The 17,721-nt window shown below is 41.5% G+C and overlaps 1 protein-coding gene across 1 annotated transcript in view; it reads right to left on the bottom strand.

The window, feature by feature from the left end:
• spred1 (sprouty related EVH1 domain containing 1) overlaps positions 1 to 17,721 on the bottom strand; it is a 75,283-nt gene that overhangs the window by 24,181 nt on the left and 33,381 nt on the right. Inside the window, exon 2 of the mRNA XM_014193659.3 lies at positions 5,479 to 5,674. Within this exon, the coding sequence (XP_014049134.1) occupies positions 5,479 to 5,674 (196 nt within the window). The remainder of the gene's footprint in view (positions 1 to 5,478; positions 5,675 to 17,721) is intronic.

The following is a 17,721-nucleotide window of genomic DNA, read 5'->3' as shown; positions in this document are numbered from 1 at the left end:
CAAATCGGATAGCTCAAATCTCCATGCATACAGAGCTTCCACAACCTGGCCACAGCAAAGTTTGATACTAGCCTATGTAAGATTGAATTAATTTTAAAACCATGATCACAGAGAGACTGACAAAGAATACAGAAAAGAGCTGCTGTTTTTACAAGTTACTTTAAGTTTTAATTCAACACTATTACAAAGCATAAAACAAGTAGCCAAGTGTAGATAGCCCTGCGTTATTATTATTAGCAGTTTGTCGTGTCTATTTTAATATCGAGGAATATTTCACTTTCTCTGGTCATAGGAACAACTTGAATTTGTGCATGAGGCAGATGCGGTGCGACTCGAGATTCGCCATCAGGTGAAAGACGGTGTTCCTTCTCTCTGGTCAGTCTCACCGGAGGAAAGGAAGTCGAGTGCAGGGACCGTGACAGACTCTGTTGCTCACTCCCTCCCTGCGTTGAGACTAATGCAGTGTTCAAAACAAACTGGAAACTCTGAAATCTCCGACAACTGGGAACTCGTAAAAAGAAACGAGATCAGACTGCACATTTTTCTTTGAACAATCATCCAACTTGGAATTTCACGTAGGAAACTCGGTCATCTTTCTAGAGCTCCAACTTTCAGACCTGAAGATCACTGACGTCATGATTAGACCTAGTCCCCCCCCAAGTTCCCAGTTGTCTTGAAAGCCCCATGTGGCATCAGATGAAGGTACCATCAGTACAGTAAAATAAGAACGCTAATTATTTACATTTATGCTCCACAGTGCCTCGCAAGTGCTACACCAACTGATTTTTATATATAATCTGGTCTGAGAAGAACAATATTGGCAGGCCAGGCATACAGCCAATATCCTGTGATAATGTATTAGGCCTACTGCACAAACCTCATTCCTACAGAAATGTTTTTATTAGGTTAATGTAACATATCTCTTAAGTATTGTTCAAAAGAAATAATCTGAGCGGTTGATCTCGGCTTGCTGGGAAAGTGATCTTGACACAGAAAAGGTTGGTGACCGCTACCCTAGGCAGATTAAATGAAATGAGAGGTAGCCATTAGTCTGAGGTTGTGCGTGAGCGTGCACAACGAAGAGGGCCGAGTGAGTGAGACGGGGCGCGCGCACCTGGGGTTGGATCAGGGAGGGAAGGACGACACTTGGTAACTTGTGCATTCTGTTTGATGTGCATGTTTGAATCCCTTATTTGGGGAATGTCTATAACATGGTAATCTGTGTTGATGGTATTTAGTAAATGAGATTAATCATTAAAACAAAAAGGTCAAATTAAATGTTCTTACCAATGCAAGAACAATACAAAAGAACCCCCTAAAACAAATCAACATTCAAAGAAAGTCAAGCCCCAATTGCACCATGACAGTCGCCATCTAAATCACTGTCAACGTGTGCACCTTTGTCTATGTTTGATCAGAGTGCATACGTGGCAGCTGTATGTGAGGGCGTGTGGATATGTAATATACCTGGTGTGTGACTGTGGTCACATGAGAAGGCTAGGAAACATATTTGGTTTGTGAGTGAGGGAGTATGACATTAGTGCATGAACACATTCACAACAGGCCTAGCAGGTGTGTTAACAGACAAGGTGTGTGTGTCTCTCTCCCAGAGAAAAAGAGGAGTAAGAAAGACAGGGGTAAGGGTTAAGCCCTTGTGTTCACAGAGCCTGCTGAGGGATAGAGGGAGGGAGAGAGAGAAGAGGGGGGCAGGGGTGTCTGCCTCTGGGGCTGATTGTGGGAGGCGAGACTGAGCGGAGCCGGAGTGGGTAAGGTGAGCGGTGGGCCCGGGAGGAGGAGGAAGCATCTCCGCTAGGAGGAAGGACGACAACGCATTCTACACAGGGAGGTAGAGCGAGAGCTAGAGAGAGAAAAAAAAATAGGAGACAGGAAGCGAGAGAGAGCGGGATCAGGAAAGACAGAGAGATAGGTAAGGAGAGAGAAGATTAATGGAATTAAGATAGTCTAAACAGATTTGGGGAGTTTAGAGTTGCACTCTGGCTTTTGTGACAGGAGGAGGGGGACTGATTCCACTCTGGGATGTTATCAAAAGGACAGGACTGTTTCTCTGTGTGAGAGCAGAGGACAAACAGACACCAAACAGCAGAGACACACCACACAGAGATGGATAGATACCACATCCATCCATTCAGTTATCCCTTTGGTAATCTACCAAGCAGCAATGCTATCTAAAATCCAATTCCAAAAACAACTTCCGATGCACAGAGTACCTGGGGCTGAGTCCTCTTAGCTCGTATGATCTATTATTTTTATTCATTTATCAGTTAAAGCTAGAGTCCTTAATTGAAACAATAATAAAGCAGTGAGTGATGGTTGCTGATAATGGACCTCTGTACGCCTATGTATATATTCCATAAAAAAAATGATTAAAAAAAAAAAATTCATAATCAGCCGTTTCCAGCTACACTAGTCATTTACAACATTAACAATGTCTACACTGTATTTCTGATCAATTGTATGTTATTTTAAACGGACCCAAAAAAATTTGCTTTTCTTTCAAAAACAAGGACATTTCTAAGTGACCACAAATTTTTGAACGGTAGTGTATATATGGGGGCAGTGGTGTATATGTATACCCATTGATTCTTGGAGAATATAACTATACACCCAATAACATTCATTTAGAAGTCTAAGTATTAACTAAGTATTCTAGCTTTAAGAAATACGTTGGTTAAGGAAGATTGACTTTTTTTCTTTCTTAAAACACTCCAATACAAAAGTAGCCTATTAGGCAGGCTACACAAATAGTAGACAGAAATAGGAAGTTAGGTTAAATCTAGCAGTGGAGAAAGAAACGCTGTATTAAGAGTCAAAAAGCTTAAAACCCTTTACATTCGTGGGAATTGGCCTACATGGGTAGGGCTAAATTGAAATATTTCTTACAGAAGAAATATGAAAAGCATATGCATAACCATTGTAGCAAGTGAAAGGGAACAGTTTGGAGATAATGGGAAAATTATTAGACCAAAAGTTGAGTACGCAACAGTTCACTTGAATCAAAACATTACTCTGTTGATTTTAGTTATTGTACTTCTTGCAACATTTGTTGATAACGAAATCTGAAAATACTCTGGATAACATGATAAGACTATTCATGGAAAATGTGGGGTAGGTGCAACATAACATTTACAAAGGTTTGAGTGAGAGGGCTAACTGGAGTCTCCAAGTGGCACACACCTCTCCAAAATGTGCAGTTCCTAAGCAATTACACTGCACTTATGACTCACAAGAAGTCTTCAACTATAAGGTACTTTTTTGAGCTCTCCTAGCTGTGCCGCTGAGGAAGCAGAGCAAGCACACTTGTAATTGTTTCATTTAAAAACACATCCCTGCATCACCGAATTACTTTTGTAGTTTACGCAATCCAGAAATGGTCAAGTAAAAATGTCAATCTGGGTGAGGTGGGCATGATTTCACAGCTTTTAGGCTTGCACAAGGCAGTTCAGAGAAACAGACCGTAATGTTGGTGCGTATATAGAAAGGGGTCATGAGTGTATTCAGGTGCGTGTGCCGCGCCAAATTTTCTTCACAATAAACAAACATAGGCTCACTCTGTTCAGAACAACCCAGGGTTTGACAACACGTCATCTTGTAACTGTACAAACATAGTGATCATAAAGGTTGACACTGTATATGACATGGGTTTTATGATTTGGAAATGTGAAGAGCCCATTTGGACTCCCGGGAGTTTGGCTTGCTCGTATGACATCAAAACGGTATTTATTATAATCCACAGCGTCTCATCTTTCAAAACCACATGGTCCTCTTATTCACAGTATTCCCCGAAAGTTGCCCAATTACAGGGAGGGAAGGTGACAACTTCTTGTCGCACATGGTCCTCAAGTTCAGAACCCATACAGCACTGAGAAGCGCACAGCCAGAGCTCTGACGCCATGCATATCATGTTACTTTACAGCCACTTTGTTCCAATTTAGGCACTTATTAGTAGCCAAATCTGCCATTTTCAACCCGTATATGGCTCAGAATGTAAAGAGTTAAAAAGAGAGAGCTGTTATAATCTGAGACCTGGTAATTCAGCAGCCAATTAAAGCTGTGTTCTTTAACACACACACAAAGAGAGAGAGAACAGAGAGAGAAGGCCCATTGGTGGCTATATCAGGAGCCAGCTGAGTCATCAGTACACTCTGTGCCGCATCACTGCACTGATAGCCAGATCCCCCTCCAACATTGCAGTCACCACCTCGTCTCCCTCTTTCCCACTCCCTCTCTTTCCGTCAAATGTTTTGTCCCACTACCTCTTCCAATTTGACTGGCCATTTCGCTCTCTCATCCTTCTCTCTTTTCCCCTCCTCTCCATCTCTTTCACTGCTCCCTTCTTTCTCTTGTTCTCTGGCTCTGTCTCCAACTCTTCCCATGTTTCACCCTCTTCCTTCCCTCGATGCGTTTCTCTGTGCCCCTCTCTCTCTCTGGTGTCCTCAATCTGCTGGTGGCACAGTGGGTAATGCCAGCTGACACCCTGGCACTGGGTGGGATGCCCCAAACAGCCTACATATGGCGGGGTGTTTGTTGTGGTAGCCGGGGAAGCCATGTTTTACTACATGAGCCACCCAAACATCTGAACTGAAGACGTGCTGTAGGTCTGACTGTACAACACTCCGAGAGCACGCCCTGTCCCACCGCGTAAACACACACGGTGTGGGAACTATGAGTGTCAGTCTGAGGCGGAAGGATTGTCTCTAGTAAAACGGCGGTTTGGACCTCCCGCTTTAACAAGCCACTGGGATGGGTGGCCACCAGAATCACTCTCCATGGTGCACAGTGGCCCAGGCTCAGAATAGACAGTTACGCGGCAGGGAGGAGCCACGTATCCACAACACTGAATTAATACAGTCATCTCTTAATTCTTGCCAAGGGAAATATATTTGTTTAACATGAAAAAAGAGACAGGAAGGGTATCAGAGTTTTAGGACAAGAGCATGAATTGAAGCAGTGCTCAGAGCATGACTATCCATCCATTTATTTCTTTCCTTCATTCCCTTCCGATATAGTTTATAGTTTTATTTCCTACATCCCTCATTCTCTTCTCCTGAGCAGTGTGTCCTTCTCTTCTCTCTGATGATGTCAGCATGCATCACACACTCAGTCAGCCCTGCTCCTATTTACAGATACCTGCCTTGCACAGTGGAAGAAAGCCAAACAACCACTTCCTCTGAGTGTGTGTGTTGATCTCATCCCACGACCCCCTCAGTGGTTGTTGCGTCAGAGGCTGAGTCGGTGCATAGTACATAGCAAACATACTTGCACTCCATTGTGAGCGGCGAGTGTTAGGTGTGAGTGAGAGTTGGAAGGTGAGGAGTGTGAGGTGTGTATAAAGAGTGCATAACCCCTTGAGTGGAAGGTTGGTATAGTTTTATATGAATCGTAGGCTACATGTCATATATCTTAAATGGGGAGAATTGTGCTCGTTGTGTGTGTTTAGAAAGCCAGTTGGACCTTTACCGATTTGTCTTTCAGCCGCTCCCCCTTGATGAGGAAGTCTGCTGTGGTGCTGGTGTTTGGGTCTGTGGTGGTGCCCGCTGTCTGGCTGACTTTGTAGACGGTAACGCAGCTGAGGCCCCCGCCTCCCAGAGGCAGCCACCCACCGCTGGAGTCATCCCGAGTCATGACCACTGCTCTCACACGCGCATAACTGTCACTGGAGAGAGAGAGAGAGAGAGAGACATAGTTAGGGTGGGACTGCAACAAGACCATGGCATCAACTACCTCCGCATATAGAGAGAAATTGAACACCACAACCATGTTGCGTCATGAATATGGGGTGCCATTGCACACAGACAGAACATGGTTAGACATGATGACTGCAACACATTCCATGACCACTGCTTGAACACACACTTTATAACCGACCGCGATGTGACTCTTTCACAACTGTCAGTAAGTTAGAGGGAGAGAAAGAGAGAGAACCAGAGAGAGGAAGACAGAGAGAGAGTTTGAGGTGTCAGAGAAAGACGGGTCATAAAAACAAACGTTTGAACATCTTGGCCATGTACTGTTATAATCTCGACCCGGCACAGCCAGAAGAGGACTGGCCACGCCTCAGAACCTGGTTCCACCTCTAGGTTTCATCCTAGCTTCATGCCTTTCTAGGGAGTTTTTCCTAGCCCCTGTGCTTCTACATCTGCATTGCTTGCTGTTTGGGGTTTTAGGCTGGGTTTCTGTTTAGCACTTTGTGACAGGGCTTTATAAATACATTTGATTGATAAAAGACAACGGCAGGAGGGCCTGGGAACCCAACACACCCCAAAATCAACAGGATATTAAACTCTTGAATAACCATTTACAACCTCCGTATCCCATGAGCTTCACTGACAGATGATTTTGACAGGACTTATCCTACTGGTTAGAGTTGAACAAATGGTAATATCCAAGGATACCCAACCACTATCAATAGGTATTGGAGCCTGGACAGAAGCATAAAGTGCAAATCTGTTAGAGTCTATAAAGATTCCAACTGAAAACTCAATCCCAGGTTACCATAAACTAAAACGCACTATTGCTATAACTAACTAGCACCACATTAAAAAGGCCCCTACATATGACAGAGGCAGAAAGTCAGTCTTTTGTGTGTGGTGTGCGGTATGTGTGTGTGTGTGGGGGGGGGTCAGTCAGTGCATATGATGTGTCCTGCCTCTTTCAGGTCAAACAGTGGGTGAGTGACCACGTGGCCAGGCTACAGTACCAGGCTCATGCTGTGGCCTCACCTTTCCCCTACAGCAGGCCAGGCAGGTAGCTACTGTAGGGACTGTTACGGCTACTGTAGTGTAGTAAATGTATCCAGCCCTCTCCCTGTGCTCTGCTCTGGCTGCAGTCTGATGGCTCTCTGATTAGATAAGAACATTCCACTGGGCCACCGGAAATGACAAAGGTCAAAGTGTGCTGAGGGTAGCACTTTACAGATCCTACTAGTAACATATTAAAGGCTGGGAGGAAGAGAGAAAGGAGGGAGTTTGACCGCGAGACGTCTTTCTCAGTGGCACGTCGCACCCTCACAGGGGTGAGTTTATTAACCAAATGATGACGCGGCCAGTATGGAGGACCAAACCTGCCATAATAAGAAATAAACAAATAATGAAAAAATGGACACAAAGAGCAAGGAAATACGAAAACTGACCAAAATTAAATGTATTTCTCTACATACCTGTATGTATTCAATTATTGATCTATTATCTAATTATTTACACTTTTCATTTCTGTATGATAATGACGGGGTGTTAAATGTCTGTGGGTGGTATCGAACACACCATTGGTTGTCACGGCGTGTTGCTAGATTGCATTTGCCTGGCTCTGATGGTCCAAAAAGTAAAACTACACATACTTGAGAGACTAACCAGTAGATAGCTACAGTAGCCCAGTTCTTCTGGCATGTAGTATGGCTGCAATAATACGAGCGGTAGCCTTGAGACTTGGCGGTGCTGGCTAACGCTGCTGAAAACATTGCCTCTCCAGATTAACTGCTTTTCAGTGTGGAGGCATGCATTAAAAAAAATTGGGTCAGCTAGCTGCTACAACAGACACAAAAGTGAACACGTTAGTTCTTAACAACTTGAAGGAAGTTGCCCGAGGACTTCAGATTGTGGCTGAATGAAAGCAAATCCCTGCAGCAATGTTCCAACATCTAGTGGAAAGCCTTACCAGAAGAGTGAAGGCTGTTAGCAACAAAGAGGGGACCAACTCCATGTTAACGCCCATGATTTTTAAATGAGCTGGCCAACAAGCACGTGCCCACACACTTTTGGTCATGTAGTCTGTTTTCTTGACAGCCTCTTATTATCATATTGGAAGAAGAAATACAGCAACAAATCATATCAATTAATACAATTAATTAGTGGGACGAATTTAAAACATTTTTTTATTGATCTATTGCTGTGCATTTACTCATCCACGTATTTATCTATTTGTGTGCATTTATTTATTTATAATTATGGCAGGTTTGATCCTCCATAGGCCAGCGCCACTGGGTTTGGTTGCAAACATGTATTTACCACCTGCTGTTAACTGTGATCAATTGTAATAGTCAGTGAGCTAGGAATGAGAGAGGAAATGCCAAATGACGCTTGATGACTGAACATTTACAAAACGTTTACAACGAGATTGCCTATTCAAGTGGTGTCAAATAGGCTAATGGTCTCCGTCACAAGACAGTTCCTGTCAGTTCCGTTTTCTCCACTCATACCAGTGTAAAGTCTCTCCACTGCAGCAACAACTCAAACAGGTGCCCTTTGCTCTGCAGCCACACTCTTGGAAAACCTTTATGCCAAGGTTATTAGTTATCAATTAATCCATTTTAGCAATCGAGCTTAAACATATTTTTTCCTCGCATCCAAACTTAGGTAGACCAACATACAAATGCTAGCCAGCCCTGGTAATAGTTGACCAAAGTTCCTTCCAGGATCGATGACCAAAGTTAATAACTCCAAAATAAATTAACTAACAAAGTAGGAAAGTTGGTTTAAGCAGCCTTGACGCCACACAGTCAATTCTGGTCCCGGTGGGGGTGGAAGGAGGGATGAGGGACGGGAGAAGGCCTACTGTATTACATCCCTTGTGCACATAATGTCATAACACACTCCTGGTCATGCTAATCAAAAGTAGCCTTCCTTCCTAGGAAGATGGATTCATACAAACATTAGGGCTTGAAACACAAACAGGAGAGATGTGAGCTAAGATTTTTTCCTGTGCGAGCATTTGGCTTGAAGAGACAATTCTATTTACATTCTTTACATGCTCGGAGAGGGTTCAAATCTAGGGGTAGAGTCGTACACTACCTACGGAGGTAGTGTACGTGACGTGAGATATGAATCAAGATTTGCTTCTTTACAATACAGTAATATTTGTATACCAGTGTTTCCATTAGCTGGTAATAAAATTGCCCCCGGCCAATTGTCCGGGAGAAGAACAAAAGACGTGCGATATATGGCACTTTAGCCTGTTCATTGACTGAAATATTTCGACGTAGCACGAGAGCTGCTGATACAGCTCAAAACAGCTGTTAGTTACTGCTGGAGTAAAATGTGCTTTAATAAGCCCAATCATTAAGTAAAACCATTCTAAAAGGCAATTGCGCATGTAAAACACTAAAATAAAAAAAAACTAATGGCCACGATTAAAAGGAGGTACTATTTTTATTTTTTTTAACTGGTAATTGAAGCCCGCTTCCCATTCGCCATTCAAGTGCATAGACAACTAGGCAGGCTTCAGCGTGTCGCACACTGCTTTGCAATGAGCTGGAGGCAGTATGCATTTTGAAAACATATACGTAATTGTTTAAAACCTGAATGTTTTACTATATATTATGATGCATGTCTTACCTTGCTTCAAAGTAGCCAAGCCAAAATCTAACCGAACGTGCAGGCAATTATTTTATAAAAATATTGAAACAAGTAGTCCCCCCCTTTATGCTGCTGCTACTCTCTGTTAGTATCTATGCATAGTCACTTTAATAACTCCACCTATATATTACCTCGACTAACCGGTGCCCCTACACATTGACTGTACTGGTACCCCCTGTATATAGCCTCGCTATTGTTATTTCACGCCTGCTCTTTAATTATTTGTTACTTCTAAATCTTTTTTTGATAGTATTTTTCTTAAAACTGCATAAGGGCATGTAAGTAAGCATTTCACTGTAAGGTGTTGTATTCGGCACGTGACAAATAAAATGTGATTTGATGTTGCAGGTTACTACTTCACAGGAGAGCCATTTGAACGTTAACTTTTTTTTGCTGTTGATCAAAATGCGTTTTTGGGCAGAAATGCCTTCTGGAACATGTGAACTTTCATGTGCCTTAACAAACATGTATGCCATTACTAGAATCGTTTTTTTATATTGACACTTTCTATTCTTGATATTGCTAGTAACCATTTCACTGTACCATTTAAACCTTCTGTAGTGACCCATTTCCCTGAACAAGATGTGGCTGGGGGTTACATAATTTCTTTCACATGACCCATCAATTTAGACAAGTGTGTCTGGGTAAGCGTCATCTAATATCTATAAAATATTTTCCTCTGGACACTTTTTGATATTGCTACTATGCAAATATGCAAGTAACCATTCAACTGTACAGTTGACACTTTCTGTATCCTGTGCATGTGACAAATACTTTGATTTGTGCTTCTTTTTTAAATACCAGAGACAGTCATGTGAACCACAACATGACCAGCACCAAAGTTAGATTAGGATATAGGCCAAGTACTAGATAGTATATTTTTACCTGGAGTTTTTCCTTTTTGCAGGCTACTACTTTTACCACTTTTAGTCTTAATCTTTGGTTGTTTACTACACTTTTCTCTCTGTTTAGCACATGGCCTCACATGTGAATCCTTAAAGAGATGGGTGGGGCTAAGGCTTAAGAGGGTGTGAATGATGCTGAATGGGTGTAGACAAAGAAAAGCTCTCCAGTAGGTGTTCCATTTTCTCAAAAGTGGGGTTACAAGTTTATCAACTATGAAAGCAGAATTACTTTCCCATTGTTCCTCAACTGCAGTCTATGATGTACCATTTTGTAGCTGAGTCTTTACTTCTATCCAATGTAAAAAACAAAAAATTGTCCAGTCACATTTTTGCAGCTCACAAATTACCTTTTGAGTTACGCCAGAAACCTGGTAACTCAATATCATTGAATAATGCAGACGGTTTCATAAACCGAAGAACGTCCATATTTCTGGAGGTATCACAATCAGGTGCTACACATGCACTCGCTCTGCCCTTCAACAGCTTACTAAAGTGTCGTTCCATTTAATTTCAATCACTTTTTGACCGCAGCCCTTTTGATTTGAACGAAACTTGCCGTACATATTTGCCCTTGGTAGAAGTAGTCAGAAAGTTACTGTTTGGACATGAATGCCAAAACATTTTAGGAGATTGAGTAGGGCTAGACGATATGGACAAAACATATCACTGCATTTTTCAAATTTTTGACAGTATTTTATGTTTTGGAATAAATTTGCTTTGATTAGTGCGTGACCCTAGGGTGGAAACAAAGTGATTTCAATGGGTCTTTCTCCATTCTGATTGGTTCATGTTGAATTGAACAGTATAAAACAAAAATATACATTTCTGCATTTCCTGCACTCATTTGAAATCATTTACACACTGGCATTGTATTTCCAAACCAATGTAATGCACTTTTGATGAAATCTTCAGCGCTCATTGACAATGCATCGAGTAGAATGCTCAGTTGGGCATCAATTAGGAATGCACAATATATCGGTGAACATATCGGAATAGGCTGATATTAGCTAAAAATGCCAACGCCGTCCTGATGTCTAGTTTAACGCCGATGTGGAAAACCGACGTCAAAGCTGACGTGCATACCTATATAACGTAGGTACATGACGTAATAACGCAACGTAAAATTTTGCACTACATAGCATTCCTAACTTAGCCCACAATGTCTGCTGTGTGGTTCGAGCAGTCAACAAGTCGAGCAGTCATTTGAAGAAGAGTAAGAAAGTTTCAGCGAGACAACTGAAAGGCGAAATCCATTAAAGCCAATCAAATGGAATTCATTGCCCTTGACAACCGTTCTGTCGTGGGTGATGTTGGCTTTCCCCGACTGGTCGAGCAACAGTACACACTACCAAGTGCGCTACTTTTCAGATGTTGCCCTACCGGAGTTACACAGTAATCGTGTCACTGCTATTAGCGTCACGACATACATACTATGGAACGCCGTTTGGGTTTTTGCGTGTCAAAAAAGATACAGTAGCACTGTCAAAGCTGTACAAAAAAGTCGGCAAACAAGCAAACACCGGCCACGAACGTTGTGTTTTCAATACCGCGTTGATAATAAAGCATCATTTGTTTGACCGCAACTTCTGGGGTAGCTAGCTTTAGCTTGGTACCTAGCTAACACCAATACAATCAACCTGAAAACAATGACCAGTATTAACTGCAGTCATTTTCATTATTCTTAGCAATGATTTAGGAATTCTTGTGAGTATTACCTTGGTTGCCACTTCTTGTTTGCCTATTGAAATTGAACTACAGTTCATGAAAATAAATATCTAGCTAGCTACTTAACCCTGTTGCCCAAAACTAACGTTATAAGCAGCCAGCTAGCTTCATGTGGCTAGTGAGGCTCAACCGGACCGGGATATGTGTTGTGAAGCTAGCCACAGTAAGGATTAGGCACAATAGTGGAATTCGCGGGTTTGCCTTCAAAATAAAGGTATGTCATTGACAGTGATGCAAATGAATACAAATAGTAGAATTATTATTTTGAAGACTAACCACAAATTCCACTATTGTGGCTAGCTTCACAGATGGGTCGGACCACCATTAATCAAATAAGAACTGTCCTATAAATTAAGGTTATTTTAGATGATGACACCAAGTGTCATTCTAAAACTGTTTGAATGGTGTCTGTGAGTATAACAGAACTCATATGGCAGGCCAAAACCTGAGAAGATTCTATTCAGGAAGTGCCCTGTCTGACAATTTGTTCTCCTACTAGGGCATCTCTATCAAAAATACAGCATCTCTGCTGTAACGAGACATTTTCTAAGGCTTCCATTGGCTCTAGGAAGGCGCCAGAAAGTGGAATGATAGCTCTCCAGTCTCTGGGCGAAAAACAGCAGGGGTTTTTGTGAGTGGTCCTTCTGAGGACAATGACACTGGTGCGCGCGTGCACGAGACGACTCCATTTTTTTCTTTCACTGTTTGAACGAATACAACGTCTCCCGGTTGGAATATTATCACTATTTTACGAGAAAAATCGCATAAAAATTTATTTTAAACAGCGTTTGACATGCTTCGAAGTACGGTAATGGAATATTTTGACATTTTTTGTCACGAAACGCGCCGGCGCGTCACCCTTCGGATAGTTACCTGAACGCATGAACAAAACGGAGCTATTGGAATATAACCATGGATTATTTCGAACCAAAACAACATTTGTTGTGTAAGTAGAAGTCCTGGGAGTGCATTCTGACAAAGAACAGCAAAGGTAATCCAATTTTTCTTATAGTAAATCTGAGTTTGGTGAGTGCCAAACTTGGTGGGTGTCAAAATAGCTAGCCGTGATATGTACTCAGAATATTGCAAAATGTGCTTTCGCCGAAAAGCTATTTTAAAATCGGACACCGCGATTGCATAAAGGAGTTCTGTATCTATAATTCTTAAAATAATTATGTATTTTGTGAACGTTAATTGTGAGTAATTTAGTAAATTCACCGGAAGTTTGCGGTGGGTATGCTAGTTCTGAGCATCACATGCTAATGTAAAAAGCTGGTTTTTGATATAAATATGAACTTGATTGAACAAAACATGCATGTATTGTATAACATAATGTCCTAGGAGTGTCATCTGATGAAGATCAAAGGTTAGTGCTGTATTTGGCTGTGGTTTTGGTTTTTGTGACATATATGCTTGCTTTGAAAATGGCTGTGTGATTATTTTTGGGAGGGTACTCTGACAATCTAATGTTTTGCTTTCGCTGTGAAGCCTTTTTGAAATCGGACAGTGTGGTTAGATTAATGAGAGTCTTATCTTTAAAATGGTGTAAAATAGTCATATGTTTGAGAAATTGAAGTTATAGCATTTTTTAGGTGTTTGTATTTCGCGCCACGCTATACTATTGGATATTGGTGAGGCGTTCCGCTAGCGGAACATCTGTCCCTAACAGGTTAAGAACAAATTCTTATTTACAATGACGGCCCGGACGACGCTGGGCCAATTGTTCGCCGCCTTATGGGACTCCCAATTACGGCCGGATATGATACAGCCTGGATTCGAACCAGCGACTGTAGTGACACCTCTTGCACTGAGATGCAGTGCCTTAACACACAAACATGGGTGCAGTGGTCTAACTATTTAACTGTACTAGAATGCTTAAAAGGCCGATAACATTTTTAAAATTGGTGATCAGTATTGGGGTTTTTTTTGGCAAGGAAAATATATCGGATATCGGCCAAAAATGTCATATCGGTGCATCACTAGCATCAATACAAAATGAACGTTCAAAACAATATTGTGACGAAACATGCAACCCATGAATAGTTAGAATATAAATAATAGTGGGCACTTTGAATACAGTTGTTGTTTGACATGAAAACGAATGAAAATGCCAGGGAGGAGTTATTGTGACAGGGTCGGAAGCAGTTTTGGTCAGTGTTTCCTAGGGGACCCTATAATCTTTGGCGCCATGAAATGTTTCTTCATGTAGCCAACATATTCCTATTTAATTTAGAAGATACTGTTGCACAAACATGCTGATTTAGGCCAATACCATCACAGGTATTAGGCTGTATTAGCTAGCTACATTTGCTATGACTCATAACATTTATTAGCTAGCTAGCCAACTAACCTGTTAGGGCTAGGGGACAGTATTGACACGGCTGGATAAAAAACATACCCGATTTAATCTGGTTACCACTCCTATCCAGTAACTAGAATATGCATATACTTATTACATATGGATAGAAAACACCCTAAATTTTCTAAAACTGTTTGAATGGTGTCTGTGAGTATAACAGAACTCAAATGGCAGGTCAAAACCTGAGAGATTCCTTTACAGGAAGTGGCCTGTCTGACCATTTCTTGAACTTCTTTTCCATCTCTATCATTTACTAAGGATCTCTGCTCTAACGTGACACTTCCCACGTCGTCCATAGGCGCTCAGAGCCCGGGAAAAAACAGAATGTCGTCATTCCAGCCCCAGGCTGAAACACATTATCGCCTTTCTCAAGTGGCCGATCAAGGGACACTGGCTTATGCGCGTGACCCCGACCGCCCCCGCCTTTGGGATTTTTTCCTCTGTTTGCCGAAAAGGAGATTCCCTGTCGGAATATTATCGCTTTTCTACGAGAAAAATGTCGTAAAAATTGATTTTAAACAGCAGTTGACATGCTTCGAAGTACGGTAATGGAATATTTAGAATTTTATTGTCACGAATTGCGCCAACTTGGTGGGTGTCAAAATAGCTAGCCATGATGGCCGGGCTATCTACTCAGAATATTGCAAAATGTGCTTTCACCGAAAAGCTATTTTAAAATCGGACACCGCGATTGCATAAAGGAGTTCTGTATCTATAATTCTTAAAATAATTGTTGTGTTTTTTGTGAACGTTTATCGTGAGTAATTTAGTAAATTCACCGGAAGTGTTCGGTGGGAATGCTAGTTCTGAACGTCACATGCTAATGTAAAAAGCTGGTTTTTGATATAAATATGAACTTGATTGAACAAAACATGCATGTATTGTATAACATAATGTCCTAGGGTTGTCATCTGATGAAGATCATCAAAGGTGAGTGCTGCATTTAGCTGTCTTCTGGGTTTTGGTGACATTATATGCTGGCTTGAAAAATGGGTGTCTGATTATTTCTGGCTTGGTACTCTGCTGACATAATCTAATGTTTTGCTTTCGTTGTAAAGCCTTTTTGAAATCGGACAGTGTGGTTAGATTAACGAGAGTCTTGTCTTTAAATGGCTGTAAAATAGTCATATGTTTGAGAAATTGAAGTAATAGGATTTTTAAGGTTTTGAAAATCGCGCCACAGGCTGGCAGTGGCTGTTACGTAGGTGGGACGTCCCACCTAGCCCATAGAGCCCTACCGATTAGCATTAGCGGCTAACACGATTTAGCTAAAACTTGCTAAGAAAAGACAAACTAGCAGATTGTAGAGGCAAGAAACACAAATTAAGTGTAATTATAGAATGCTTGTGGATTTATATTAATAAGAAGCAAAGTGGAAACAGCATCATTGTTATCAACATTGTTGCATCGGCTGCATTGACCATGCAGACTGAACGCAAGTGTCTCGTAGTCAAGCAAGAACAAATGCACTTCTTGAGTGACAGGGAGCGGGGCAAAATCAATCATTTTACTTTAAACATCAATTCACTAAAAACACATCAACTCTGTTTTTCACATTGTAAGTTAGACCCTATTTGACATCTGAGGTGTGTGTGTTGTGCCTGCCATCAGTTGAGACACAGCATACTCTTGAATAAAGGTAGGTGTCATTTCAAACATTTAAATAGAATGGACATACAGTGCATTCGGAAAGTATTCAGACCCCTTCCCCCTTTCCATATTTTGTTACCTTACAGCCTTATTCTAAAATTGATTAAATAAATGTTTCCTTAATCTACACACAATACCACATAATGAAAAAGCAAAAACAGGTTTTTAGACATCTTCGCAAATTTTTATCAAAATAAAACAGAAATACCTCATTTACATAAGTATTCAGACCTTTTGCTAAGAGACGCAAATTGAGCTCAAGTGCATCCTGTTTCCATTGATCATCCTTGAGATGTTTATACAACCTGATTGGAGTCCATCTGTGGTAAATTCAATTTATTGGACATGATTTGGAAAGGCACACATTATATAAGGTCCCACAGTTGACAGTGCATGTCAGAGCAAAAACCATGCCATGAGGTTGAAGGAAAGGCCGTAGAGCTCCGAGACAGGATTGTGTCAAGGAACAGATCTGGGGAAGGGTACCAAAACATTTCTGCAGCACGGAAGGTCCCCAAGAACACATCGGCCTCCATCATTCTTAAATGGAAGAAGTTTGGAACCATCAAGAAGCATCCTAGAGCTGGCCGCCTGGCCGAACTGAGCAATCGGTGACCAAGAACCCGATGGTCACTCTGACAGAGCTCCAGAGTTCCTCTGTGGAGATGGGAGAGCCTTCCAGAAGCACAAACATCTCAGCAGCACTCCACCAATCAGGCCTTTATGGTAGAGTGGCCAGACGGAAGCCACTCCTCAGTAAAAGGCACGACAGCCCGTTTGGAGTTTGCCAAAAGGCACCTAAAGGACTCTCAGACCATGAGAAACAAGAGTCTCTGGTCTGATGAAACCAAGAGTTAACTATTTGGCTTAAATGCCAAGCTTCACGCCTGGAGGAAACCTGGCACCTTCCCTACTGTGAATCATGCTGGTGGCAGCATCATGCTGTGGGGTTGTTTTTCAGTGGCAGGGACTGGGAAACTAGTCAGGTTTGGAGGGAAAGATGAACAGAGCAAAGTACAGAGATCCTTGATAAAAATCTGCTCCAGAGCACTCAGGATCTCGGACTGGGGCAACGGTTCACCTTCCAACAGGACAACAACCCTAGCACACAGCCAAGACAATGCAGGAGTGGCTTCTCTGAATGTCCTTGAGTGGCCCAGCCAGAGCCCAGAGTTGAACCCGATCGAACATCTCTGGAGAGACCTGAAAATGTGACACATTTTTCTAAAAACCTGTTTTTGATTTGTCATTATGGGGTATTGTGTGTAGATTGATGATGGAACACATGTATTTGATCCATTTTAGAATAAGGTTGTAATTAGAGGATAACCGATTATGATTTAACGCCGATAGCGATTACTGGAGGACCAAAACAAAACCGATTAAATCGGCCAATTTTTATATATATTTTTGTAATAATGACAATTCAACAATACTGAATGAACTTTTATTTTAACTTAATATGATACATCAATAAAATCTATTTAGTCTCAAATAAGTAATGAAACATGTTGAATTTGGTTTAAAGAATGCAAAAACACAGTGTTGGAGAAGTAAAAGTGCAATATGTGCCATGTAATGAAGCTAACGTTTAAGTTCCTTGCTCAGAACATGAGAACATATGAAAGCTGGTGGTTCCTTTTAACATGAGTCTTCAATATTTCCAGTTAAGAAGTTTTAGGTTGTAGTTATTATAGGAATTATAGGACTATTT

This window comes from Salmo salar, chromosome 01 (assembly GCF_965601325.2).
Source record: "Salmo salar chromosome 01, fSalSal1, whole genome shotgun sequence".
Lineage (NCBI taxonomy): Eukaryota > Metazoa > Chordata > Actinopteri > Salmoniformes > Salmonidae > Salmo > Salmo salar.
This window is presented reverse-complemented; position numbering and strand designations above follow the sequence as displayed.